The sequence below is a fragment of the Mizuhopecten yessoensis genome, unplaced genomic scaffold (genome assembly GCF_002113885.1).
Source record: "Mizuhopecten yessoensis strain PY_sf001 unplaced genomic scaffold, ASM211388v2 scaffold2329, whole genome shotgun sequence".
Lineage (NCBI taxonomy): Eukaryota > Metazoa > Mollusca > Bivalvia > Pectinida > Pectinidae > Mizuhopecten > Mizuhopecten yessoensis.
Window position 1 is genome coordinate 5,349,267 of NW_018404492.1, and position 27,477 is coordinate 5,376,743.

General features: G+C 35.0%; 1 protein-coding gene across 2 annotated transcripts in view; it reads right to left on the reverse strand.

Annotated features, from left to right (window-relative positions):
• Positions 1-218: 218 nt before the first annotated feature.
• Positions 219-27,477, reverse strand: part of LOC110445657 — a 60,690-nt gene continuing 33,431 nt past the window's right edge. For both annotated transcript variants that reach the window (XM_021490383.1, XM_021490384.1), the window contains exons 9-31: positions 27,349-27,429; positions 26,687-26,828; positions 26,152-26,377; positions 25,637-25,795; positions 23,472-23,605; positions 19,837-19,902; positions 19,078-19,159; positions 18,437-18,492; positions 18,035-18,184; positions 17,715-17,826; positions 16,584-16,637; positions 16,124-16,398; positions 15,477-15,651; positions 14,661-14,798; positions 13,431-14,368; positions 11,671-11,883; positions 10,867-10,943; positions 10,223-10,328; positions 9,539-9,695; positions 8,989-9,132; positions 8,332-8,467; positions 7,822-8,022; positions 219-7,487 (exon numbers count right to left, since the gene is read on the reverse strand). In XM_021490383.1, the coding sequence (XP_021346058.1) occupies positions 5,584-7,487; positions 7,822-8,022; positions 8,332-8,467; positions 8,989-9,132; positions 9,539-9,695; positions 10,223-10,328; positions 10,867-10,943; positions 11,671-11,883; positions 13,431-14,368; positions 14,661-14,798; positions 15,477-15,651; positions 16,124-16,398; positions 16,584-16,637; positions 17,715-17,826; positions 18,035-18,184; positions 18,437-18,492; positions 19,078-19,159; positions 19,837-19,902; positions 23,472-23,605; positions 25,637-25,795; positions 26,152-26,377; positions 26,687-26,828; positions 27,349-27,429 (5,726 nt within the window). In that variant the 3' untranslated portion in view covers positions 219-5,583. The remainder of the gene's footprint in view (positions 7,488-7,821; positions 8,023-8,331; positions 8,468-8,988; positions 9,133-9,538; positions 9,696-10,222; positions 10,329-10,866; positions 10,944-11,670; positions 11,884-13,430; positions 14,369-14,660; positions 14,799-15,476; positions 15,652-16,123; positions 16,399-16,583; positions 16,638-17,714; positions 17,827-18,034; positions 18,185-18,436; positions 18,493-19,077; positions 19,160-19,836; positions 19,903-23,471; positions 23,606-25,636; positions 25,796-26,151; positions 26,378-26,686; positions 26,829-27,348; positions 27,430-27,477) is intronic.

Below are 27,477 nucleotides of genomic sequence, written 5' to 3' on the forward strand. Positions count from 1 at the left end.
CATTTATTTAGCTGGCAAAGTATAACACAATTTGGACTAGATCCCTGTATCACGAAAGTTCTCAACTTGAGAAATATTTACAATTATTAATGATTTTATTCGTGTTTAGATATCGCCTAAAAGGCAGACGAATAACCATATAGTGGAAATAATCATGAATATGTTAAAATTTAGAATAATCTAATTAGAAAAATTCTAAATGTTAAATAGGAAGTTGGTATTTAGGAGGCATTTTGTACAACAAAGCCAATTAATGAATGTACTTCTCATTTATGCATGAAATTGTCTACATAATTGTTTACTTCACATTTTAGCTCATAAATAGGGAAATCAAATAATTCTATTGAGTTAGGTTATTATGAAATTAGAAAGTAAGACTGGTATAATATCGGACACGTCCCTAATCCTCTTATTAAATTCCGATTTTTTTACATTGTGATAATGAAAGAGCCGATAATGACATTTATCTTTTTTTTCTTTCTAAAAACAGATTCATAAAACAATTGTCACTCTAATATCTCAATGAAATTTTAATTATTCGTGAACAGTACTCGTGATCACCATATTATAATATGTTCCTTTTTGCCTGTATATTGATTAATATTTCGATTATTCATTAGGCAGACTATTTAACATTTCAATGACTACGAACGTCAGGATGTGGATTATGTCTAGCAAGTGATGAAAAAGGATGTCAGCAGTCTTCTCGAAACGTAACGAACTTTTAAGCATCTGCGTATTCAGTACGTATATAGTATACCTTAATGTTCTCTGGTTCTTATTTCTTTGATAAACTTTGTATCACACTAAAATAAAAATTGATTGGGGGCAAGGTGAACGATATTTAATAGCGTGATACGTGATAGAAGACGTGGGTTCGAATCCATGGGTTCTTGGGCTACATATATCGGACCTTTGAACATGCTTTAAATATAAATTTATAAAAACGATTATATCAAGATCAAATGCTCGTCTGCCCTCGAGTAATAGAATGTTACATACAAGTATGGGATCTTACATATAGTTAATTCGTATTTTATCAAGCTACAATTTATAAGACATCGCTGACTCATTTTATGAATGATCTTTTGTCTTCTTTAAAAGACACATGCGTTTGTGTTACAAATTTATTACATATAAATAGTGAAAATTGCCATCCATCAGTAAAATCGTCGTGTCTTACGAATATTTTTAATAACGATTTTTTTAAAACCAGCTTAATGCTTTAGGACATAGCAGAATACTTTTTAAATCTTTTAATAAATTCGTTGATTGCCGTTTCAGTTTTGTTGCAAATATAAATATGATCACATCTTTTCTATAAACAATTCATGCCACACAGATCGAGTAAGAAGGAAATTGAAAAATATTGATTGACTGGCTGGAGATTAAAATACTTTCAAATTTAATATGGGCAAAGTGTTGACTTTATTGATCTATACAATATTCAATTTGAGATTCAAACTGTGACTTCAGACAAATAATCGATGTTAAATGTATATTTCGATGACAGATGAAATAAATAACGTCAAAGAGATATTTTACAATAGGAACAAAGGAATAAATCTATTTAAAATACACACTAACGTACAATTTAAATTACATTCCTTATCGACATAATAGGTACCTTTTAATTTAGCATAGATATTAATGCAATAACATTGATTTTTTTTTACACATTTACATATGAATCCCTGATTAAGTAATTTAATGCATATTTTATCCTATTGTAATCATATAACAATTTTGATATATACGTATTGCCAGATATTTTAGCGGCTCTACATTTTCGGTCAAAGATGAACATTACACACACAGGTGATTGCACTTTTTAAAACTTGATACAGTATGCGAAAAAAATAACACTGCAATACAAAGCTGTGTCGTCTTTTTACAACATGTAAGTGACATCGGTGATCCCAGTGGCCAAAACGTTGGAAATTCAATTTTACAAGCAATAATATTTTGTGATCCGCTGATCTAAGAAAAAATCCCGGAAAACATTCAAAGATGTATCTCGATTTTCAGTAAACAAAGGCGACACTACTGTCTGTTTTTAGTATATTTAGAGACATCCATTTATCATCTGTACCCAACTTATAGTAGTACACAAGTCCTTAAGACACAGTCTTTGTCAAACAATCGCATGTCTGCATTACCACATCATATGAGATAAGCTAGGCAAATGCTAATGACGTTACCGAAGTAGTAGTGATACAAGTCTGCATTGCGGTTTATATCACAGTTTAAATGTACACGTGCCAAACTAACACATGTATCAAAGTACCGCATTCACGATTATACCCTGTGAATGAGCAAAAATAACGAAAAAAATCCAGTGGAAAAAAGTGGTTATACTTCAATCACGAGTGATATTTAAACATAATAAATGTGCTTAAAATCATAAAACCTTATTCAATAGGCCGCTTAACGTACGGTAGGACAACACACAATGAGTGATGTAAGTTTACGAGATACAAAGCTGAATAGGTAATTTAAATTAAATAAATAAAAATAAAAGTGTGTGAATACAAATTCAACTAAGCATGTACGACTGACATGAAAAATTAACAATTGATAACAAATTACATATAACAAAATAATCTTGACACAAAGGATACAAGAATTGAAGGATCACTGCCGTACCGCAGGCAAAACTCCAGATAGTTACTCTTAGTTGTTGTATATGCAGTAACCTCCCCTTATTAGATTTTGTGTATATGCAGTAACCTCCCCTTATTAGTTTTTGTATATGCAGTAACCTCCCCTTATTTCGTGTTGGCTATACTACACGTAACAGGGTAGACCAGGTACAATTGTAGCTCACTTAATGGGACAAATGTCTAATGATGGGTGGTTTAATCTTAGTCTGGCCAGTATTATTTTTATACTCAGAAAAATGTTGCTGAATTTTTGTTAAATTTTATCTTTATTGTATTCTCATACATGTGACGCAAGTCATTATTTTCCTTTCCGAAATGATCTGTCAAACATATAGTGAAGCAGGAAAAAAAAAATTAAAATGTATATTTACAGTTTTTGGTGGATTTGCGGGGATCCTCTACTCACTCAGTTTAGATTCTTGGTAATAACCCCAAGGTAAAGAATGATAATTTAATTTGCCTGTTCTCTAACCCAATTTAAGCTTCTCGTGTCTATAAGTATGCGAGCACGACAACAAGGATGGCGGATTAATTTCGCCTTTGTCTCTGCCGCTCTGCATGAATGTATATCAATACTAAAAAACATTTAGTTGTTCATATAAATATCACATTAGTTGATTATTAAATAGGTTCTTGACAATCGTGCCAATGAAGACACAAATACAATTTGAATAAAATTATTTATTAACAAATGTATATTATAATTACAATTTTGCCATACCTTAGGCTACCAACAATGTGAAGGTTGGGAGAATGTAAGCAAATTGTTATACAGTTTAGTTAGGATCGACCTTTTGAACTGTTTTAATTATGATATTGAACACGATGGTATACATATTATATTCAATGAACATGATAATTATTATTATATTTGCCTTTTGAAAATATTTACATCTTGATCTGATTAACATCGGGTACTTTTTAAACCATATTGAGAGCGTGAAAAACCTGTTACAAAATACATACATCTCAATGATTACATTTGAACCTTAGCCTTTTACCTTTGGTGTAGCTTGTGTGACTCGTGTAGAAACAAGGGAGATAAATGAAGTTGGAGCAAAGAATATAACGAAAATACGCTGGAGGACGGAAGGAAATATAAAGTTGGCGGAAAAAGAATGCAAAGTGAACGTACAAGTCGAATGTTGAAAAACTAATGGGAAAAGCTCCATCGGTCCACAATGTCTTTCACGATTACAAAATTAAGGTCAATGTGGATTACAGTATATACCAAATAAATACGAGCACGGTGATTTGGCTTCACTGTCTCATTAAATATTAATATAGGGATTGAATCTGGATTTTTCCAGTATTCATGCAAGTATGAACGGGCGGAAATTAACTAACACACCATATGAGCGGTCGTAGCGAAGCGAATGCCGTTCATATGAAGTGTGTAAGTAAATTTGTACCCGTTTATACTTGCATGAACACTGGAAATATCCAGATTCAATCCCTATAATTCCATATCACTATCAATGGAAAGGAAAACAAAAAACATCATTTAAACATTTTTTCATTCATTCATAACTTTAGTGTAGTAAAATATGACGTAACATCGCAACGTCATTTCAGGAATCTCGAAACTAATTCACGTGCAAATTTTTCAGTAGCTAGACGTTTTTTGTGTCGTGGATCATTCATGGATAAATAATATGAAAGAACTTTAATTCGTATGTCATGGAAGGAACATTATGTGTCGTAATTCCAACCTTGGGTTCGGTTGTTTGTAGTCTCGGCCTTGCTATGTGCGGCGTGTGTAGGCCTAGGCTTAGAGTTTACATGCTGAGTGCGTCATGTTCATGGAAATTCATGGATAATACAGTATATGTGTAAGTAAGTTCACCTCAGTTGATACTTTCTTATGTTGGAAACATCCAGATCAATTCCTTATATTGCCGCTTATTTGACCCATATGTGAAATATTGTCAGTTTGAGCTTTATCAGTTTGATATCGTCTAAGGAGAAATCGGATCACCAAACCATCATTTTATTCATTCATTGAAAATTCTGAGGATGAATTATATTCATTTACTGAAACACTTACTATTTGTAGACAACAAAATGGTGCATGGTTATCTATTCTAAGGATATTTCAAAGTATTTTTGCAAAAAGTGATCCGATTTGGGTACTGATCCAATTTGGGTAAGACGACAGAAATTGTCACTGCTGAGAGTATTATCAACAGTAGATTCAAGTTATTTCTTTTAAAACTTCTAATACTTAAAATAATGCAAAATAAGACAAGGATACAATATTAATGATAAACAGTAGATCTTGCAATTTTTTTCACGGCGATTTTAGTTTTTGCAATATGAGACCACTAGAAGGAGAATACGGCAAAATGGTGATTTGAATTTTTTTAAAAGTAGCCTCTTGGAAAAATAGCTTTCCATACTAATACATGTAGTAACAGCTGTTTTTTGGGTCACATATGCTACTATTAGCCCATCACAGACCCTATAACAAAGTGCAAAATGAAATTTAGAATTATATTACAATGTATCACAGACACAGCTCACCACTCAATCGATTTAAATACAATCGATAAAATAGGTTTCATTAATGGAATTGATTAAGGAATTGAGACAATTCTTGTTTGCCTCTGTCCCAGTATCATATGAAAATGTAAAGAAAATGTATTCAAGTTTGAAAATCATTTTTAAATTCACAAAAATGTTAATTATATTCATGCTCTGAACGTAGTTTTAACTAATTTTTATGCTTTCAAATAAACATGCCAGCAAATATTGTGAAATTCATTATTATATGATGTATATAATAGTTGAAATTAGCCAATTTTGAGGAAATTTACCTTCAGTATTTTTGTTTTGCTTATGATAGTGGGACAATTTAGAGTTCTAATTAGGTATACTCGGGTACTGTTCAGTTATATAAAAGGCAAAATTAGACTATGGTCTAAGCGATTACACTCTGTCGTCGTTTCATTCCCCTTTCAAGAGACCGGTTGTACAGAGCCTCCCGTCTACTTATGTTTGTATTGTTAAGACCATTCACCTGACTCATTCGTCTCTGGTACCGTTTCTGGTACATGTTTCTCATGGTCTCAAACCTCTTCGAGAAATTACGTTCGTAAGCGTTTTGGTAACGGTGATGGGGGGTTCTTTCCTGTTCCCGATGGTCATTTGACGGATAATCAGGTTCCAGAGCCTCGTAATCTGGTTCTGGTATGTTACCTTCCCATCCACGAGGCACTGTTGTGGCAGGAAGTATGACCGACTGATCGTCATCCGGGTAGTCTGGTGGATCCTCCGGAATGCCGTCACATCGTACTAAAGTATTGCTCCTCGAGGATCCACCCTCTGTGTCACTATCAAGATCTTCTATATAATCTGGTTCTGGATCCCCGGTTTGAAGTCGACCCGCTTCCTTAAAGGCGACTTCAGCATATTCTTCTTCAAAATTTCGTGTACATAGTCCTATGCGCGTGCTAGACATAAGGTGAAGGAACGTTCCCCAGCGATGAAGAAGCATTCCGACGAACTGTGTCAGAAGTACAATGGCAAAGACGCTGAGAAATGCCAATGATAACGGCTCGTATTCTCCTAAAATGAAGAACTCAGACAGTTGTTCTTCATTTAGTTGCAACTGAAATATTGCAATCATGAATAAAAGATTCATCAAAAAATACCCAAACACTACATTGTTTCTTAGACTAGTAAGATCGTCCTTAATTTGTAGTTGCTTGTCTTTGTCTTCGTTTATTGGCTCCAGATATTTCTTAATTGTGTACTGCCAAAACTCCTCTTCCTGTTTAAAAATATCTTGAACTTTCTCGGTTCCAAGGAAATCAGCCTCACCCCACGCTCCTGGGTTAATCTCAGTTTTTACCGGTTCTGGTTCGGCTGGCTTTGGTTGTGGTATAGGTAGAGTAGGTCGGCGTTCCTTTAGTCGCTTTACAATTGCTGCTTCAATTTCCTCTTTTGGATCTGATTTCTCCGACACAGTCTTTTCTTCCTGTATACCTCCTAAGGCGTGTTTTATCAAAGATGCAGCTTCGTGAAAAAATGTCGATAAACCAAGAGCACGGAGTAATTTCCCACCTTTTTTCTTTTTCTTTTGTTTTTCTTCTTCTTCCTCTAGTCGCTTGCGTTCCTCTTCTTCAGAGTCTACTCTTTTTGGCCCTTCTCTTGTACCCCATGATACGACGTTTAGGTTACACAGAAAATAAATAGTTAAGAAAATGAACGTACTTGGAACGGTCAAATAGTAGATGATGCCGTGAACAAGACACAAGATTTCCTTAGGGTGAGATATACCAGCAATGCAAAATATCACGGACAAGCCAACTAAAAAGATAACATTAGGACTCAGGAACGATTCTGTAGCCATGTTGAGCACCATCCCGACCGTCACTATTACCATGACTACTGAGTATACGGAAGACAACAGTCCAGCAACCATGATCTGGGTATCATTTTTACACTTCAGACATATTCCGATAAAGATAACGACCGGGGTCAGGGACAATAACAACGCGTAGTACATGTTGATACTAAAAACAGAAGCGTAAGATCCTGCAATCATCAATGTCACAGTCCCGGGTCCCAAAATACTGGAGCCCATTAAAACCAACTGGTAGAATATGAATAATGTACTGATGTTGTCATTCATTTTGACAGTAGAATTCCAAGATGACAGGAGATCAAGTATATTTGCCATGGTAGATGGAGCCCAACGTCGTCTCTGGACGAAGAATTCCTTGAATGATTCCGGGGCGAATGTCCAAGAATCTGCGCCTGCACAATAGTCAATTTTCCATCCTTGTTGAAGTAATAGAGTACACAACCATCTGTCCTCACCTGTAATACCGATGAATTATGAAATATTGATGTTTCAATGAAAAGTTCATGAACAAATATATATATATATAACGTTAAGGGTCAAAGAAGTAATATAGAATGCTGTATTTTCTAAACTGATAAGGTACATTTCATTGAAACATCTATACACTGTTGGAATTACTTCTTTGCCCCATATATATAATCGTTGTAATACGTTGCAGGTATATTATACTTACCTTTACATAATTGAGCTTAATACATCTTACAGAATATTTAAATCATTCAAAAAAAAAAAAAAAGATTTTACACTTCGTTCAAGAAGTTTTGTAATAGATGCTTGACTGTATTTTACCTTGTTCAAACTGGATATAGTGTCTGGCCTCAGATGGCGGGGTTGTGTACATTTTAACAACATTGTCGTCTATAAGGGCGGCAAATCGAAACAGGCTGAAACATCCGGGACAGCAAAGCACACAACCAAATACGTGCTCCGCAGCTTTCTGCAGCCAATGACCGACGGCGTACTCAAACTGCTGGTACCATACCATTGGACCTGCCAGCAAAATGTGGTGTTAATGGTTTTCATAAAAATACATTTCTCTAATAGTAAATGCTTAATGCCACTAATTAGGACAACATGACACGTCATTATAATATCACATTTTCATATTGTAATTTCGGACACATGGTTTCAGTTATTGTACATAAAAAATATCAAGTAAATGAAGTTCCTCTATATACATTATCAGTTTAGAAAATACAGCATTCATTTTTTCAAGACCTTTTCACTATAAAATAAAGTGAAGAGTCGACTATGTTCTTCATATTTTCCATGCTTAAAAAATCTATTAGTGTGTCTCACCACTCCCTATGGGATGGATACGTCCACATACAGCCGCAACTTTGTCGTTTTTCTGCATCCGATCAATAAGAAGTTTAACAGCGTCGGGTCGGAAGTCGACGTCGCCGTCCAGAGCTAAAATGTAGGTATTATAGGCCTGAAAGAGAAAGTGTCAATTGTAGCATGTTCCAATGATTGACACAGTGCAAATCGATGGATAAAGAGTATCTTAAACAAGATCCCTATATAATGTTTTTGAGTTTTCTAATGGGACCAGATTTAAAATCGAAATGCTCAACAATATCGTGCACATTTCAAAAATAATAATTAGACCAGAATCAAAGCAAAACACCAGCAAGTGTGCCTATGCCGTGAATTAGTGACGTCTAAGAATGGATCTTTGTGACGTCACATATGTACAAGGGAGATGTTACACATATTGCATACAGACGATTCCTAATTGGTGTCATTACACTTCGTAACCTGAGCACATGATAATGTGATATGTTCAACTAACCAGTGTAGATATACCTTCACTATTTCATCTTCCTTTGATGTGTTATCTGAATAAGTTTGAACATAGCATCTGTCATTGAGGTATTGATATATATATATATATATATATATATATATATATAATTAAATTATCTGTAAAACGTCTTGAGTTTGATCACATACCTGTTTGATCTTGTGTGGAGGAATTTTATTTAGGAGGGAAGTGAATGTCTTCACCCTTTGACGTGATCTCTTCTTATTTAAAATGTCACTTTCATTTCCTACGCCCATCAATTCAAATCCGAGAAGGTAGTACAAATATAGAATCTGTAATAAATACAAGAGATTTGTATTCATGTTCTGATGATGTGGAATGCCTGGTTTATAATTATATTTGATCTATTTAATGCATTGGTAATTTTATATACACTTCAAAAGTCACATTACCGAGACAAATCATCCATAAATGTATATCATAAGGTCTTGTTAAAATGATAAAATAAAAAGCAAATCGTATGATTTATAACATATGACGTTAAATTAAATCCTTATGTAATAAGTGTTTGTAATATCAACATACTTTTAATGTTGTTGTTATTAAAATTTGAAAATATTGCCACTTCGCTGACCGGATTTCGGTATCTCGAATAGATTAAACATTAGAAAAACGTCTCATTCTTCCTTGCTCATAATTTAGGTAAATGGAATTTTAATAATTCTTTTCAATGCATACCTGTGACCATCTTTTTCGGTGTCGAACCTTAGTTTTGTCCTTTAAATGGAAGAACATAGGAATACCTCCTGGAAGTGTCCACTCAAGCCTCGCACCGTAAGGAGTTGTGAACTTTTTTGGATGGTTGTTCCAAAAAATCCGGCCTTTGGCAACTGACCTACATACATCAAAGTTTATAACGTTTATAAAGGCTTGTTGCTTATGATAGTAAAGGCTCGGTTAGAATGTATACAGGAACATAATTTAAGGCATGATCTATACATGTCTTAGAAGTGTTAAGATTTTAACGTAGGTAAGTTACACTGTTTTTAAAGATTGCAGTCGTATCTCTATTTTCATTACTGAACACAGAGGACATTGCTATTATCGTTATGAGTGTGTGAGTAGTACAAGTAAAAAATACGAAAAGCATTCAATCAACGAGTGAAAAATAACTGTTACTGCTATGTATTAAGAAATTCTTTACGTTTTTATTATCCCTTTTCAGACATTGGCTTCCACAAATAGATGCTATGTCACCAACCATAACATATTTAGACAAGCAATGATAACAAAACCATCAATGAGAAGGCGTGAGTGATGTATCGCAGAATTTACTTATAACGTCAATTAACATCACTTGAAAATAGCGTAGGTGTTAGATTAATATACAAAAAAATACACCCCAGAAAGTATCTTTCTTACATCGAAGCTTGGTCTATGCATTCCACAAGCTGCTGGACGTATTCATTTGTCATTCGTTGTTTTGTTTTGGGATCAATGAAGAATGCATCATCGAATATAATATGAACTGAAATGAATAATGACATGAACTCTTTAACGATGAGCTACGAAACAATTTCCCAGCGATAGTACAGGCAGAATAAATGTTCAATCCCTTGTTTTTTTTACAGCAATTACAAAGTAAATTATTTCACTTTATCAAATGCATTTGTTTTCGTGATATTGTATAAATATTGTTGTTGTTTTTTGTAAAAATTATCAACGTATTCAAACTTTTCTTATTTCCTATCTTTCTATTTTAAAAACAAATTAATTTACCTGAATAGGTTTGATTAATTTGCGTTTTACAATCATCATATCAATAACAATTTATATATCAACAAGCGATGACAAATGTTCACCGTCTGGACCAATTGAAACGAATTTTCGTTTTAATCATAACCAATGCCTAATTGAACTCGCCTCTCGTTTAAAGACGAAAAGAATGAAAATACTTTTATTGTTATGCAGTACGCTCCTGTTATATATTATGATGCTGAAGAAAAAAAAGGAATTTTGCTTTATGACAACATAATGCAGATGATTATTTCTGATTCAGTACTTACTCTTCATGTCAAAGTAGTCCCGTTCTACACCAAAGCCCTTTTCTGCATTAATGTTTTGTGAGTAGTATCTATCTAACCTGTAACGATACAAGAATTGTGTTAATGTTTTTAGTCAACACATTGGTGTCCGCTCTGACGAACAACATTAATGTTTTATGAGTAGTATCTATCTAACCTGTAACGATACAATGATGGTTGGTGTCCTCTCTGACTAACCACATTAATGTTTTGTGAGTAGTATCTATTTAACCTGTAACGTTACAATGATGGTTGGTGTCCGCTCTGACTAACAATATAAACGTGTTGTGAGTAGTATCTATCTAACCTGTTACGTTAAAATGATGGTAGGTGTCCGCTCTGACTAATACTATAAACGTGTTGTGAGTAGTATCTATCTAACCTGTAACGATATAAGGATGGTTGTAAATGATAACTGTTACCAACATACAGTGTGTTGTTCCAAACAACATTAATGTGCCTGTAAAGCAAGATTTTAAAATTGAATCGATATGAATATAATACGTATATGAAGAGGAACAACTCAATGAAAACATATTACTTTGTCATGATCAAATTTGTAACATTGTATTATAGATACATTTTATTGTAATTATGCATTTGTTGTGATTCCCGGAAATTTAGTCTCACCAAGCAGTAAGGTACAGGGTAAAAACGTAATGACCTTTAAATTAGGTTAAACGCTAAAAAATGTCTTTCTTATTTAGGAATATTAGGATAATTGGTGAATAAACGTATATGGACCAATGGAAATGTCTTGCACTTATAGACTGTCAACATTCTTACCGGAAAAGTGATTTAAGGAGCTGAAGCATTTCCTGTCTGGTCTCGTGCCACATTGTCGCACAAATATTGACCATAGGGCGTGCCTTCTTCTCCTCTTTCGTGCGAGAGCCAACCCTTTTGCGTTCGGTCTCTTTCTCCATCAGATCATTTTTTCTTCGCAACAGGACGTTAAAAGCGGTGAAAATGCCATCCCACATCGGAAGGCAGAACAACCTGCGGTCAAGTAAACAATAAAATTAGTTACTATATTATTATATTTGTTCGTACAAATACATCTAAGGCATAATCGCATCAAACCAATGATGAATGTACTTTACACAAGCGTGATCGCAGCTATTCATTTTTTGAATAGATACTGAATGCCAAAAATGAGTAACAATTCCCCATACAGCTATTTGGTCCTTGTAGGACCTATCGGTAATGCTGGGGGCAACAGAGGTTGAAATCAAAACTGGTCTAACTACTGTTAAAACAAAATGCGCGGTGCTTAAAACGCCCAACTTGAAATAATATTGGAGACCAAGTCCTCTCCAATTCCGATGTTATTTCGTCAACACATTTGGTTGTTTTTCTTTAATGAGGTTCGGTGGACCTATTCCTTTTTATGACAGAAAAAACTATCAATTCTTTCATCACAGAATTCCACTCAGTTTTGTTATTTTCTTTCAACTCTGGTTCTGATGTCACGCCGCAGATTTCTAGCTAATTGTGAGAATTACCCACCTTTATAAATACATTTTGTATGTCAATCATTGTAATTAACCACGTCTACCGATCAATTTGTACGGATATGAAAAACGAAAACGAAAAGAATATTTACAAAAATATTTTTTCCGGAATTAAATGATTCAAAGTAGTATTTAACTATCAATGATTAGTATTTGTAACTCCTAAATAAAATAAAGATATTATATATGTTTGAAATTCAAAAAAGCATTGTACTGTTTCATGTGATAGATGAGATTATTTCAGTTCAGTTTAGAAACGTCTCCCTCCTTCATTTGCACTATGCAAATTGTGATGTTACGGTAAGGGATTCTCGAGAAAGAATTTCACAGATATATATATTCCTAAACAGTAGCAATGTTGACAATTCATACTTCCCTTTGTTTCTGTAAGAAGTACGAGAGCACAGCAAGCCTATATCCAGATTATTTAGTATCAACAAGAGAACACCGAAGTGCAGAAAATATAATACGAACTCTAAATCGATAAAACTAGGGCAAAATTTGAACAAAGAAAGAAATTTACATGTAAATACTTGAAAAGGTACAAGGAGAATTTGACCATGTGTTCCTGAAGGGTAAGAGCCAAACTATTAATGTCGTTACTATAAGTCGTCTTCACGGTCAAGAACCAATAAGATAAAAAAGAGCCTCTATCCCTATTCCGTCTTTGCGTATTGCAGAGTTATCTTCTCTTGGGAGCAGGTATTGATTGTTACGTCACTTGTTTGTGAGAGTAACGTCATCAATTTTTGAGAAAACGACGTAATTTTCTCACAGAGATCAATGACGTAACAATCAATACTTGCTCCCAAGAGAAGATAACTCTGCAATACGCAAAGACGGAATAAGCCAACATCCTTAAGGTAAGAAATGCAACCTTTGATAACTGCTCGTATAACATATCTAAGAGACATGGGATATATCGTTCATAATGTTAATCATTAATCTTTCGAGAGAAATGTTATCTCAACTTTGAAAATCTCGTCAATATTTTAAACGATTGAATATGAACGAGAGTTTTCTATGACATACCTTTCCAGCTTCGCCATGCGTTCTGTTGACGGAAACCAAACATGCAAAGTTAACATCACAAGGGACACCAGCAATGCAAGAGCAACACCGAGTATTCCTTTCAAACCATCAAATGAGAGATTAGCCGGACACGCAACAGTTCCTTCCAAAATCGGTAGTGACTCCTGACCTCCAATACACAGCCATATGGTTAAACCAATGGAAAGCATCGGGACAAGCAGTAGAGAAAGGCAGAACGAGAATCGTTGCATGTGGATCTTACACGCTATTCCACAAAGATAACTGCACACGTAACCGGATGACACTTGTATCAGGAGCAGGGTATACCTGTCGAAGAACGACTGGGTCACAGCCGTCTGAGCAACCGTCGTTTCAGTACTGTTTGGTACTGGAATATGTGTATCAGTGTACGTCACTGGTAAGGGAAAAGCAAACGTCACATCGGGCACTAGCTGATGGGCACACAGAAAAAATATTCCAACTTTAAGTGGACATGCTAGAAAATTTGTTTTATCTCGACATCGAGATATTTGCTGTCTCCATTTTTTTAACGGAACATTCATACAAATGATGTCAATATCTTCTCCAGCAAATGATTCGCACCAGCCGAAAGATACAAGAAAAATAGACACTGTCAGAAACACTATATTTTTAGACGTGGAATCTGCTGGCACAAATATTTCTGTTACATAAACTATTGGGTTAAACCCGAATTGTATGAGGCTTGCTATGATAGAGAAAGTAGCTACAAGTAGTCTTTTGAGGAACTTCAACTTTAATTTTCGATGCCTGAAAATTTGTCGATGTATATTCAGTAACGTCGGTAGCTGAACACAGGCAAGCATTAGTGTTATTCCCGATATGGTGTCATACTCTGGGAGAACTCGATACACGAGGAACCCCATGCCACAAGCTTGTGCTCCATTCAACAGCAATGCCTAAAATAATAAATGTTTTGTTTGAATTTTAACACTATCAACCATAATTCTGATTTTCTTGTATTTTTTCTTTTTCAGTTAACAGCGAAACAAATTGTGATCAATCGCGAACCGGTTTAAAGTAATACACCGTATATGTGATGTTTTATACATGCATTTACTGTATTTACAATTGTTAGAGAAACCGGGAGAGAAGACAATTCAATCATCGACATCATTTTATTGATAAGAAAATAAATCACATAGTCAAAATGATTGAAAAAAGGAATAGACTCTACATTCATTTACTTACAAAGAATAAATATGATAATTTTGGCCATTCCTTCCGACCGAAGAGAATCTTGAGGAATGAGACGAGACAGGTGATCCCTTGTGGTATACTAAAGCAGACTAGAATCTCTGTGGTCAGTTCGGACTTGTGGGTACTGTCCTGTTAATATAAAACATACGGTAAGTAAATAATGATGTAAGTTTAAATTTAAAAAAAAAAGATGCAAAATACAATTTTCAGATACTATAACTAGTGTCAATATTTGAGAGGATACATTGAGTTAAATGATATAACATACGCATCCCCCCAATATTTGGTTATTTGATACATTTAAGTTGGAAGGCTCAAGAAATATACCGACTTCAATGTAACCATTGTTACCTTGACAGCCGATCGTGGCCTTGATTGTTGATATATCGATGTGAATTGAAGTTGGACAATTTCGCCGTTTTGGGAACGTTAATTCGGAACCTGCATTTTCATTTGGTTTTATTTTTAATCAACAATATCCTCTCAACAAATTCATCAATATAGAATGAACAGACTTGTAGAAAAATGCAAAATACTGTTGGCATGTCTGGTGCAGACAAGCCTCGGACGCTGTCAACAGCGTGACGTCATCGGTATGTATGCATTGCAACAGCGGACTTGGGCACACAATTAACTCCTATGCGTACATATCTAAATTGCATGGCAAAAAGGTTATGTTTTACACTAAGGTTGGTAAGAATTAAAAACTGCTGAAATATGTAGGCATCCAATATTATTTCTAAACAGCAATGTCATTGCCATGGTTTTGAAATTTCATCAATAAAGGTAAAACAATAAGAAACTTACCAATCTGATACCTGATGTAAGCATCAAAACTCCCAACAGACTTCCTGTTCCGGTACCCAGAATCCCCAGAAACAAGAGAACATATGTAGAAAGTCTCATAATCTTCAGCGCACGTTCCTCAAACACGTTTGATTCGTCTACGTCTCGTTCTGTAATCCGGAAAACGTCATAAGCTCTGAAAGTGATCAACACCAATGATTTAACATATGAAGAGAACCAACGCCAGCATTTCAAGCACCTAAATCATTCAAAGTCGTACCGCACCAAAGAGTAAGTCCGAATTATTCTGACGTTTTATCGACTTTTTTTTATATCGGTCTGTCGTCGATAAACGTCAGAACTACGGCCTTCTATAATATGCGGGAAAATTTTAGAAACAAATCGTCACCTATACACACATTTCGCACATGGATCGAAAGATCTATTCTTTATGCACAAGATGAACATACATAACATGCCTCAAACAACCAATACAATCACTAAAAACATATTTTTTAGACGTTAATCGACGAGAATCCGATATAAAAAAGCCGATAAAACGTCAGAATAATTCGGACTACAAAGAGTGTGTTCAAATATTTACTCAAGTGAAGCATACGCTATATGAAGCGATATAAAAAAAAACGTTAAACGCTTCAAATACTTACGGAAGGTCTTCCTGTAATTCGGAGGGGTTGATGGATGATTTCTTCGGTGGCAAACCACTTGCATCAACAGGATTCTTTTGATCTGCTTCTATGTCCGAGAGAGCAGAATATGACGGTGGTTTTTCAATCGACCCCTTGCCGTTAGAGTGCGTTGAACATCCGGAACTCACAGAGCCAGCTTCACTTATTGTGTCTAAGTTATCATCATGTCGCTTGTAAGACCCCTGCCTTTTCCGTCTTTCTTCTTCTTTTTGTCGCTCTTTCTTTGCTTCGAGCTATTTATGAAAATATTTCAATGTAAATAGAACATGCGATACAATCAATAGACTGGTGCATTACAGAAATAAAAGTGTAAGATATCCTCAACTATAGTGTACCGAGCCAAAGTGAGATTTATGCTATGTAAAGTAGACTTTGCTACACTGTACGTATCTATGTATCGTATCAATGTGATACATACCATTGCAGCTAGTGTCTTCTCTATTTCATCAATTCCATTTTGTTTCAAGAATATCTGAAAGTAAAATCACATAGCACTTGTCATTAATCTTTACCTGCTTTTTTAATTATTTATAACATCAAATTGCCCATCTCATATCAATACCTTCTATTTATTAAGGACTCACACAACTAAACCAGCCAATCAGCAAGTGTTTCATACGTTTGTAGTTATCATCATGTCGCTTATCTGAAATAAGATCCGGCTAATTACTGGGCCACTGAAGGAGTTTAATAAGGAACTGATGACAGATTTTTAGATAAATCAAATGTTCAGGTATTTAACTTTTGCAAAATATATACTTATGATATATTTCCATGTCTGTGTGCGGATTTGCACAGGGGCAAAATGTCTGGGAGCATTTCTGTTTTGGGTCACCGGTTTTGCTTGTAAACTTTCGGTTGTCAACTTCTTGCCGCTGTGACACTCCAATATGCGACTTAACCTACCAAAAAGTCATTTTGTAGCCTTTGCAAGGTATATATTTATGAATCTAGACAGTTGTCACTGGATTTGAACTTCAAATATTAAAATGATTTAGTTGTGCGAGTCCTTAAGCTGCATCTCCGGCTTGTTTAGATGTATACCTTAGACCGGGAAACTATAACCCAAAAATCATCACCATACACCGGTATAACACATAAATGATACTTTAGATATTGTGTTCTGTAGATTGTAAAATAGCATTTGTCGTCGTGATGAGTTTGTTGTTATTACGGAGGGCGCAAACGGCGAGAAATAAACTGCGGTGAACATTTTACTGGAAAACATTATCAATGTAACGTGTCTACAAATGAAAAATAAAATGGTTTTGTGATTTCTTAATATTAATCGACTTTCATTACTCAATAAACGATTTAGTAAACAAAAAAACTAACACAACTTGTTAAAGAGCATCAACACTGATACAACCATTTTGATACTACCTACAAATGTATGTCTCAAATTTCTTTAAAAGTGGTATAGAAAAAGGAAAGAGTAATACAAAATCGATCAATCTCACGTATTCATTATACATTGTCAAAATCAAATACACCTTATTTCATATTTTGAAACATACATACATTGTACTGTACTAGATTTTATACTAACCTTGGACTTTCCTATTTTGTAATCTTTGACCCCACAATGATGCACGATGACCTCAGCAGCCTTCTTGCCGTCCTCCTCCTCCAGATGTATGTCTTCGGGAATCACGTGATATCTACAATATCAGGGGAAAAAAAATAGTATGGAGGGAAAACAGACGAAGTAATGAAGGAAATAATTTCTTTCGATACAAAATGTACTACTCATAAAAAACAAACCTTCTTCCTTTTCAATACAACTGTTACTGTTTTGATGTTTAAAAGCATGACATGATTTCATTCAAAGTAATGTACTAAATATTTTAAACTGCGAACAGTTCTAACCTTTTCCGGAAGATATCGATCTTCATTCTGACCGGATATCCGTCTCTCCGAATCTTAGCAACTTCCAACAAACCGCTGCTAGTGAGCTGATCATTGACCAATCGACGATCAAATTCGCCGGAGGTGAGCGCCAAGTTGGGTTTTATACATCTGCAAAACATCATTAACATCTTTTTAACATATCATTAAATATTAATATTATTTGGTTAGATTTTCAATATAACTTTCATATAAACACATAATTCTATTAACTTGTTCTGTGTATTAACATTGTTATCAAAATTAATTAATAAACAATAATATCAATAAAACTAGCATAAAATAATATGCATAATATATTTAAATGTTGCATATGGTATATCATGCAACGTTTTAAAGTATAACATTAAAAATCTCTCTTACTTTATGAAGTTTGGCTTGGCAGTGGATATTCTGTCTATCAAGCATTTCAGTGATTTCTAAAAAAAAGAAAAAAAGAAAAAATAGAACAATTTACCTTTACCAAAGAATGTACTGCAGAGTTATTCTGAATCTTATACATATAAAATCAGTGATACCAAGAGAAATGATCAGGCTTTAGAAATCCCATGAGTATTTTCGTCACTTTTAGCTCATATGCTCTCTGCACTTAACAAAAAACGGGAAAACGCATCAAGTAAAACTATACTTAATGAAACTCGTTGTATCTATTTTGTGAAGTGTTAAAGCAATTAATTAAGGAAGATACTCTCACATTATTACTTGAGTTGTCTCCCTTTAATTGTTACATATCCAATAAAAGTATAAATGAGACTTCTAAATAAATGATTGTATTTATGAGAATTACATATTGGAAGATTCGTTTTTTGAATTGTATTTCAATAACAATTATTGAACTATTGATTGAAAAAAATGAAATATCTACAGCTTTTTGTTGATTTAAATACAACTTAGAAGCACATGCGGCGCCCTTCAGGATGTCTTTTGTCATTTAAAGACTAGGTCATCAACGATTTAAACGGCGTTAAAATGTCTAGAACAGTGTACTCTACATGTTGTCCTACCTTGTACTGAGTGGCTACGCTATCATACATTTTGTTGCCACTGGTGTTTGTCTCTAATTTTTCTTCGCCGATAGTGCTCAGCCTACAACCAAATCATAACGATATTGAATAAAAATAAATCACATAAATAAGATGCGCATAATCTATTGGTCTTAAACGAGCTTTATGTAGGAAGACGTCAATCTGAAAGTTTGTTTCAGAACTCATATTCTAACGAACTTTCTGCTTTTTTAAACCAAAATAAAATATTTACTTAGGTACTCATGCAAAGTAACTGCAAGTTTTATATCTATTATTTAGTTAATATAATCAACACAAGATCGCGGCCGGTTATCCCTACAGGTAATCGATAGACATGTGATTACAAAGTATAGATGTCGGGTAAAAAAACATAGCTCTAAACAGGTAGGAAGTAAACAGTACGGAGTGTCACAGTAATATTTGATATATACATGTACAACCCCACAAAGCACAATTCATGTAATCTACATACTACGTTATATGGTTCATTTTCTTACCGAATGCATTTGGAAGTTTGTGACAAAAACACCCCACAAAACAATGAACAGAGAACACAAACTCACGAACCATAAAGTATTGAGAGACTATAATTCTGTGAGCGATAACTTAATAAAAAATAAATTAAAAAAATGCACACGGGAATTACTTTTTTCGCAGTTACATGAATACTCGTCCCCGTGCAATAAAGTAAGTGATTGTTTGTATTTGATATCCGATATGTTATATAAATGTTTATACCTTCCTCTTTTCTTCTTTCCCTCTAATCTAGACCGGAAGCTTCCTCTTAAACTTCCCCGTCCAGACCTTAAATGAGAAACCGTTGAATTAGTGATTAAACAAAACGCATTCCAATATTAATGTTTCATTAACTATAATGGGAAGGATGCTACATATTATGCAAACAGCCACAGAGGAAAATTAACGATTCTCATCTTCTATTCATAAATATTCAAGGCAATTAAATGACTTATTACTTAGACATCAAATTTAATATAACAGTTAGCAGTGTGACGAATTTCTTAATATAACGGTTGCCAATATATCAATATGTAATTTCTACAAGTTTTTAAAATCGCGATAGAGCAGTTCCAGTATGTCAAACCCAGATAGTATGGTTACCAGTATGTCAGATCCGGATAGTATGGTTACCAGGATGTCAGATCCGGATATTACGGTTACCGGTATGTCAGATCCGGATAGTACAGTTACCGGTATGTCAAATCCCGATAGTATGGTTACCTGTGTCAAATCCGGATAGTCCGGTTACCGGTGTGTCAGATCCGGATAGTCCGGGTACCAGTATGTCAGATCCGGATATTACGGTTACCAGTATGTCAGATCCGGATAGTACAGTTACCGGTATGTCAAATCCCGATAGTATGGTTACCTGTGTCAAATCCGGATAGTCCGGTTACCGGTGTGTCAGATCCGGATAGTCCGGGTACCAGTATGTCAGATCCGGATATTACGGTTACCAGTATGTCAGATCCGGATAGTATGGTATCCAGTATGTCAGATCCGGATAGTATGGTTACCAGGATGTCAGATCCGGATATTACGGTTACCGGTATGTCAGATCCGGATAGTACGGTTACCAGTATCTCAGATCCCGATAGTATGGTAACAGTTATGTCAAATCCCGCTAGTATGGTTACCTTTGTCAAATCCGGATAGTCCGGTTACCGGTGTGTCAGATCCGGATAGTCCGGGTACCAGTATGTCAGATCCGGATATTACGGTTACCGGTATGTGAGATCCGGATAGTACGGTTACCAGTATGTCGGATCCCGATAGTATGGTAACAGTTATTTCAAATCCCGCTAGTATGGTTACCTTTGTCAAATCCGGATAGTCCGGTTACCGGTGTGTCAGATCCGGATAGTCCGGTTACCAGTATGTCAGATCCGGATATTACGGTTACCGGTATGTGAGATCCGGATAGTACGGTTACCAGTATGTCAGATCCCGATAGTATGGTAACAATTATGTCAAATCCCGATAGTATGGTTACCTGTATGTCTCAAACCCGATAGTTTGGCTACCAGTATGTCAGATCCGGAAAGTACGGTTACCAGTATGTCAGATCCGGATAGTATGGTTACCAGTATGTTAGATCCGGATAGAAGGGTATCCAGTATGTCAGATCCGGATAGTATGGTTACCAGTATGTCAGATCCCGATAGTATGCTAACAGTTATGTCAAATCCCGATAGTATGGTTACCTGTATGTCTCAATCCCGATAGTTTGGCTACCAGTATGTCAGATCCGGATAGTACGGTTACCAGTATGTCAGATCCCGATAGTATGGTACTAATTATGTCAAATCCCGATAGTATGGTTACCTGTATGTCTCAATCCCGATAGTTTGGCTACCAGTATGTCAGATCCGGAAAGTACGGTTACCAGTATGTCAGATCCTGATAGTACGGTTACCAGTATGTCAGATCCGGATAGAACGGTTACCAGTATGACAGATCCGGATATTACGGTTACCGGTATGTCAGATCCGGATAGTACGGTTACCAGTGTGTCAGATCCGGATAGTACAGTTACCGATATGTCAGATCCGGATATTACGGTTACCAGTATGTCAGATCCGGATAGTACGGTTACCAGTATGTCAGATCCGAATAGTACGGTTACCAGTGTGTCAGATCCGGAAAGAATGGTTACCAGTATGTCAGAGCATGATAGTACGGTTACCAGTATGTCAGATCCGGATAGTATGGTAACAAATATGTCAAATCCCGATAGTATACATATAGTAACAAATATGTCAAACCACGATAGTACAGTTACCTGTATGTCAAATCCCGATAGTTTGGTTACATGTACCAGTATGTCTAATTCCCGATAGTATGGTTACCAGTATGTCAAATCCCGATAGTTTGGTATATGATATGTCATGAAAGCGTTAAAAGATATCAACTATTGGGGAATACGTTACAAACGATTTTTTGCAAATTGAAATTGAAATCAATGTAAGAGAAATTGAGTAGAAAGAAAGAAAATGAATAAGAAAAAAATAGACAGAGTGAGGAAGATGAGCGTACAAAATAGAGAGATTCAGAGAATGAATATGCTACATGTACTATGTACAGGGATCAGGCCAGGCCCCATCCTGGTATTCCCTATTGTATTCGGGATAATAAACCATAAAATAGAAAAAAAGACGGGTGTACACCAGGGTCTCATACATGTTTTACCCAGTAGGGTACACCAGGGTCCTGATCATGTATTACAGACTAGGGTGCATAAGGCATCTGAAGAAGTATGACATGCACAATGTAGTGCTTGTCCATTACTTCGTTTGGAAAAAAACTTGTCACATGAAATGAGTTTGATAATGTTGTATAGTGTCACGATTTTTCTGATAGATTCCTTCTCTTAATTAGTGTTTCCACTTGAGTTAACTCAAAAAGTTTTAATTGAAATTAACAATAAACAAAATGTACTTTTAAAACAGTCTGAAAATGTATCGGTGTTGATCAAAGATTAATTAAACATACAAAATTTGCTTGAACTAATGAAGTCTGAAAAGGTTCGAGTTCCATCTACACATTAGGGCTATGTTTGAGTAGTGGTTTATGGGGGAGATTGGCACTTGACCATCAAATAGTCACATCTTTATAGGTGAGCTTTCTTTTAATTAAGGCACTTAGCATTTTGCTGGGTTCTAAACTAGCTAATCATTTGAAATGATCTGGTATGGTTGGAGAGGGTAGGTATAATTAGAAATAGTTCAATGTGTGTATTATCGCCAGCAAATAGATGAAAAGGCACTAAATGTGTTTAGAAAATGCTTTTGTGTCAATACATGCTTTGAATAAAATAAAAAATAAATAATGTCATATCCCGATAGTATGGTTACCTGTATGTCTATGTCTAAATCCTGATAGTATGGTTTCCAGTATGTCAAATTCCTATAGTACGGTTACCAGTATGTCAAATCCCGATAGTACGGTTACCAGTATGTCAAATCCCGATAGTATCGTTACCAGTATGTCAAATCCCGATAGTATGGTTACCAGTATGTCAAATCCCGATAGTACGGCTACCAGTATGTCAAATCCCGATAGTATGATTACCAGTATGTCAAATTTCTATAGTACGATTACCAGTATGTCAAATCGTGACAGTCCGGTTACCAGTATGTCAAATCCTGACAGTATGGTTACCAGTATGTCAAATCCCGATAGTATGGTTACCAGTATGTCTAAATGCCGATAGTTTTCTTAGCAAAAATGATTTCTCCTTACAATTAGATATAAAGTAACTAAAATACAGTAAATGACAATAATTCAAAATATCTTTCTCATCGAAGTGACCAACTCCCCGGATATTATAGGTAATACAAAAACGAATTACTTACTCGTTTCGGAACAGGAAGTTTTCTGTGAAATAGTTCTTGACAAACATATTTTCACTTGAGAGGAAGCAGCCACGGAGATTTTTGGACAATGTTCCTTTGTTCTTCTTCAGAAAGCCGTCAGCAGTATACTCCACCTGCCAATGAAGTAACAGTGTTAACCTAGAATACCTTATGGATATCTAAGTGTATAATATAGGGGAAACCAGTACTACTCCAAACCTTAGATATGTATAATTGTATAATTAAACAATCCAAGTTAAAAAAAAAATCTATCAGGATGCATAGATAATCATATTCATGTATGAGTGCGTGATGAATGTTGTTGGAATTTAAAAATATGTAAATCGTTTAAACATATGAGTTAACCATATAAACCCGTAGATTTGTAGACTATGGTAGCACGGAGTATATAACTGGATTCAAGAAGCCCTAATGATTTACGTTTTCGGACTCTGATAAACCAGATTTTGTATATTTATGATAAAGCAATACCTATGATTGCTTGATTTAAGGATACATTAGTCTAGAATCTGTATTTGTATAATAACGGAATACCTAAGATTGAGTGTTACTATGGTAGCCTGGATATAATAATAATAATGAAGGCTTTGTTTATTCTTGATAACATATTGAGCATGAAGCTCATCTTACATATGGTCAAGATACAATGTATGATAAAATGTACAATATTTACAGCTCATGGATCATGTATATATGTTCGAGGCTTTGTCTAGTCCGAAAACATGGAGCCAGAGACGTGTATATTTCTAGATGATACATGTAGTATAGACTAGTATTTTTCGGCTACAACGGTATAATTATAGCCTTACCTATACAACGTGCCTTGTATAGACATCCTTTTATCCGAGTAATTAACGATGTCCAGAGTACATCCAAGGAACATGTTTTAAAGATGCCGTTCAGGTCAACATAAGTCTTTTATTTTCTCTATTTGGATCTTGTATGGCGTTAATTGGTGGTAAGGCAACCATGATTATAGGAAATTACATTTTTAAATCATTTTATTGCATTTTGGAGCATAAAATCGATATTTTTGATGTCAATGGAGAAGTTAAAATAAAGTGCAGGTTACTCTGATTAGCATAGTTACCAATTTGAGTTCAGCCTTTATCATGAATGTACACCTCAAAAATACTAGCGTGTCCAATTCGAACATTGCACACAAGGTTTCTATTGCGTAATGTGCAAACCTCCCACCCACCCACACACGAATGGGTAAAACGACTTTAAATGTGTCACCTTCAATCCAGAGAAGTCCTTGTGAGGGGATGTATCGTAGTACATCACCATAAACGTGCCATTGGCAAGCATCAACACAATGATATCAGCGATACAATATTTTTCACGAGATTTGATATTGATTTTTCAGGTTAATTCCTATGCAGTAGAAATATATTGTTGTTTGTCCAAGGCAAATGGGTGGACAGATATATTGCAATTTTAATATATATCAAGTACGTGTATATATCAATCAGAGAGAATCAATAAATCGTGTGTTACACCCTAAATGATAAATAAGATTTAGTTCATAGGTCATAGGGTGTAATAACGAACTTGTGACTAATAATGCCCAGCTACACTGTTAAACTGTTCCTTCAATTTTAATACAGGTACCTAGTGATTCGTTAAGGATGTAACAATGCATTTGAAACTTCTTTGAAACAAAAACCATACCTATCGTGTCTTTATTAAAACAGATGACATAAACAGAAAATAAACAAGATCTTCTCTGAGTAACAAGAATATAGGCCCAAAGCAGAATTCGAACTCTTGGCGTTAGATTATTAAACTGTGGTTTTAACCAACTGGGCGACCTGGTCGACGTCAGTATCCTGATCAGGTTGAGCTACAGTCTCAACAGTCTCTAGGTAACTCGTCTCACTTTGATGATACCAGTCTTGTTTAATTTAAACATAATTGAAGGTACATGTTTACCGGAAACGTGCCTGTATTAATTGTACCCATGATAGAACACACTGTGAACTATTATAAACACAACAAGAAATTAGGTCTTTAGGGACAGATTACGAAAAGGACCTAATCCCCTAATCAAACACCGGACACCGAACCCTGGAAGGTTTAACATATCTAGAACAATATGTCGTATTTTGCGATAATCATCAAATACAAGAAATCAAACCTACCTCCCCGGCATAGTGAGCGATCCCAAACATTAACATTTGGTTCTTCTTGTGGTAACTGGGTGAACTGTTGAGGAACTTGTCCATTTTGGAAACGAGAGATTTATCATTGGCCATAGGGACAGCGACTTCTTCCTCCAGAATAGACAGTACCCCCGGAGACTGAAATATAATGGATACATTAAAGTTGGTCATTTAATTCCTTCAGTACCAGTGAAGTTAAACATTTTTGAATAGTGAAAAACACTATTAACATCATAAATAAGACATTAATTTTTCCTGGCATCTTACATTTTTTGGGGTATCGCGCTCCCTATTAAACTATATTGACTTTATCAGGATAAAAATGTATTCGTATGCATCGAAGTATTGCCATCAATACAACATAGCATAGTCATTTTGGTGAGTCTTCGTTATCAAAATATCCACTTGTATACACACAAGCAAGCACGCATACACTTTAGCTGTTAAAACATGTAGGACGTTAAACAAAATTAAAACCTGTATGGTATAATTACCTCGAAAAGAAGCTTCAACACATCACCATTGTCTTTAAATGTGACGTCAGTTGATGACACGTTTTCTCTCTTGTAATCTGCACGCTCAGCGTCAAAGATCTGCTGCTGGAAGTACTGATGTAGCCTTTCGTTGGTCATGTTAATAAGAAGCTGCTCGAAAGAGTTCAGTCTGAGGTTCTCAAATCCGCTGATGTCGAGAATTCCGATAGTCAGTGAGTGACCATCCCTATTAAACAGTATTCAATATATTTGAAAAAAAAAAAATATGCAAAAAAAACCCCAAAAAAAACACATCAGATTATACTTTGTTTTGGAACAATTGAATGCATTATTTACGATAATGACAAATATATCGTTAACAATTTTATCAATTCAATTTAATTTGCAAATATATATTTTCATAACAACAACGTTAATAAAATCAATCATTCTTTTCAAAAAAGTAGCATGCAGTTGCATATACGTATTGGCTTTATTGTTTTTTAAGGTAAGTTACAAATATATTCAAATTTGTACATGTACATTTTGTACGTACCCGGCGCTACTTTGCTCAGGCCGGAGTTCCCGGTTTATACGGTCAATAATCCCATTAAATAAACTGTTATACAATTCTTTGGCAAGAGCGTCACGTCCATCCTCGGCCTGTTGTATCGTCTTGAAGGAAACAATCGTTTCACCTGTTTTTGTACAGTGAGGTAGTCAGGTACACACGTACACATAGTAGGTTTTAAAACATTGTTTAGTTCACCTGTTATTCTGCATACACTTGTTTAAGTTAAATTATGAATAAGCAACTTAAAGCATTGTTTATCTTAAACATCTAAATTTAAATATTACAATATAGGTAAACATATGTTTTAATTAATGATCAACATATTAAAAAATGTTTATGACAGCTATCAAAATGTAGTTTCAACATATTTATACATCGTTCATATTTACTAACATTTTGCAGTGTGAAACATTGTTTAGCAATTGTTTAGGTTGAACATCAAGATGTGATTTGATATATTGTTTTAGTTAATTATCAATATATGGAGTCACACAAAAAGTTATTGATATTTTTTGTATAGATCATGAATCAAATAAACGTTGCATAGGGTTACTTTCTTACATTCATATCTATGATCTTCCTATTAAATGTTAACAATTTAACAACAGTTTACAATTTCAACATTATTCAATTGTTACACATACCCATGACGACACGAGGTCTACTTATCAGGGCGCTGATGAGAGACGCAGAATTCGCTTCTCCCAGGTTAAGTATCTCCATAACTGAAAAAAGTAAACGAGATGATCCGCTCTGAACAACATTGCTGAAAG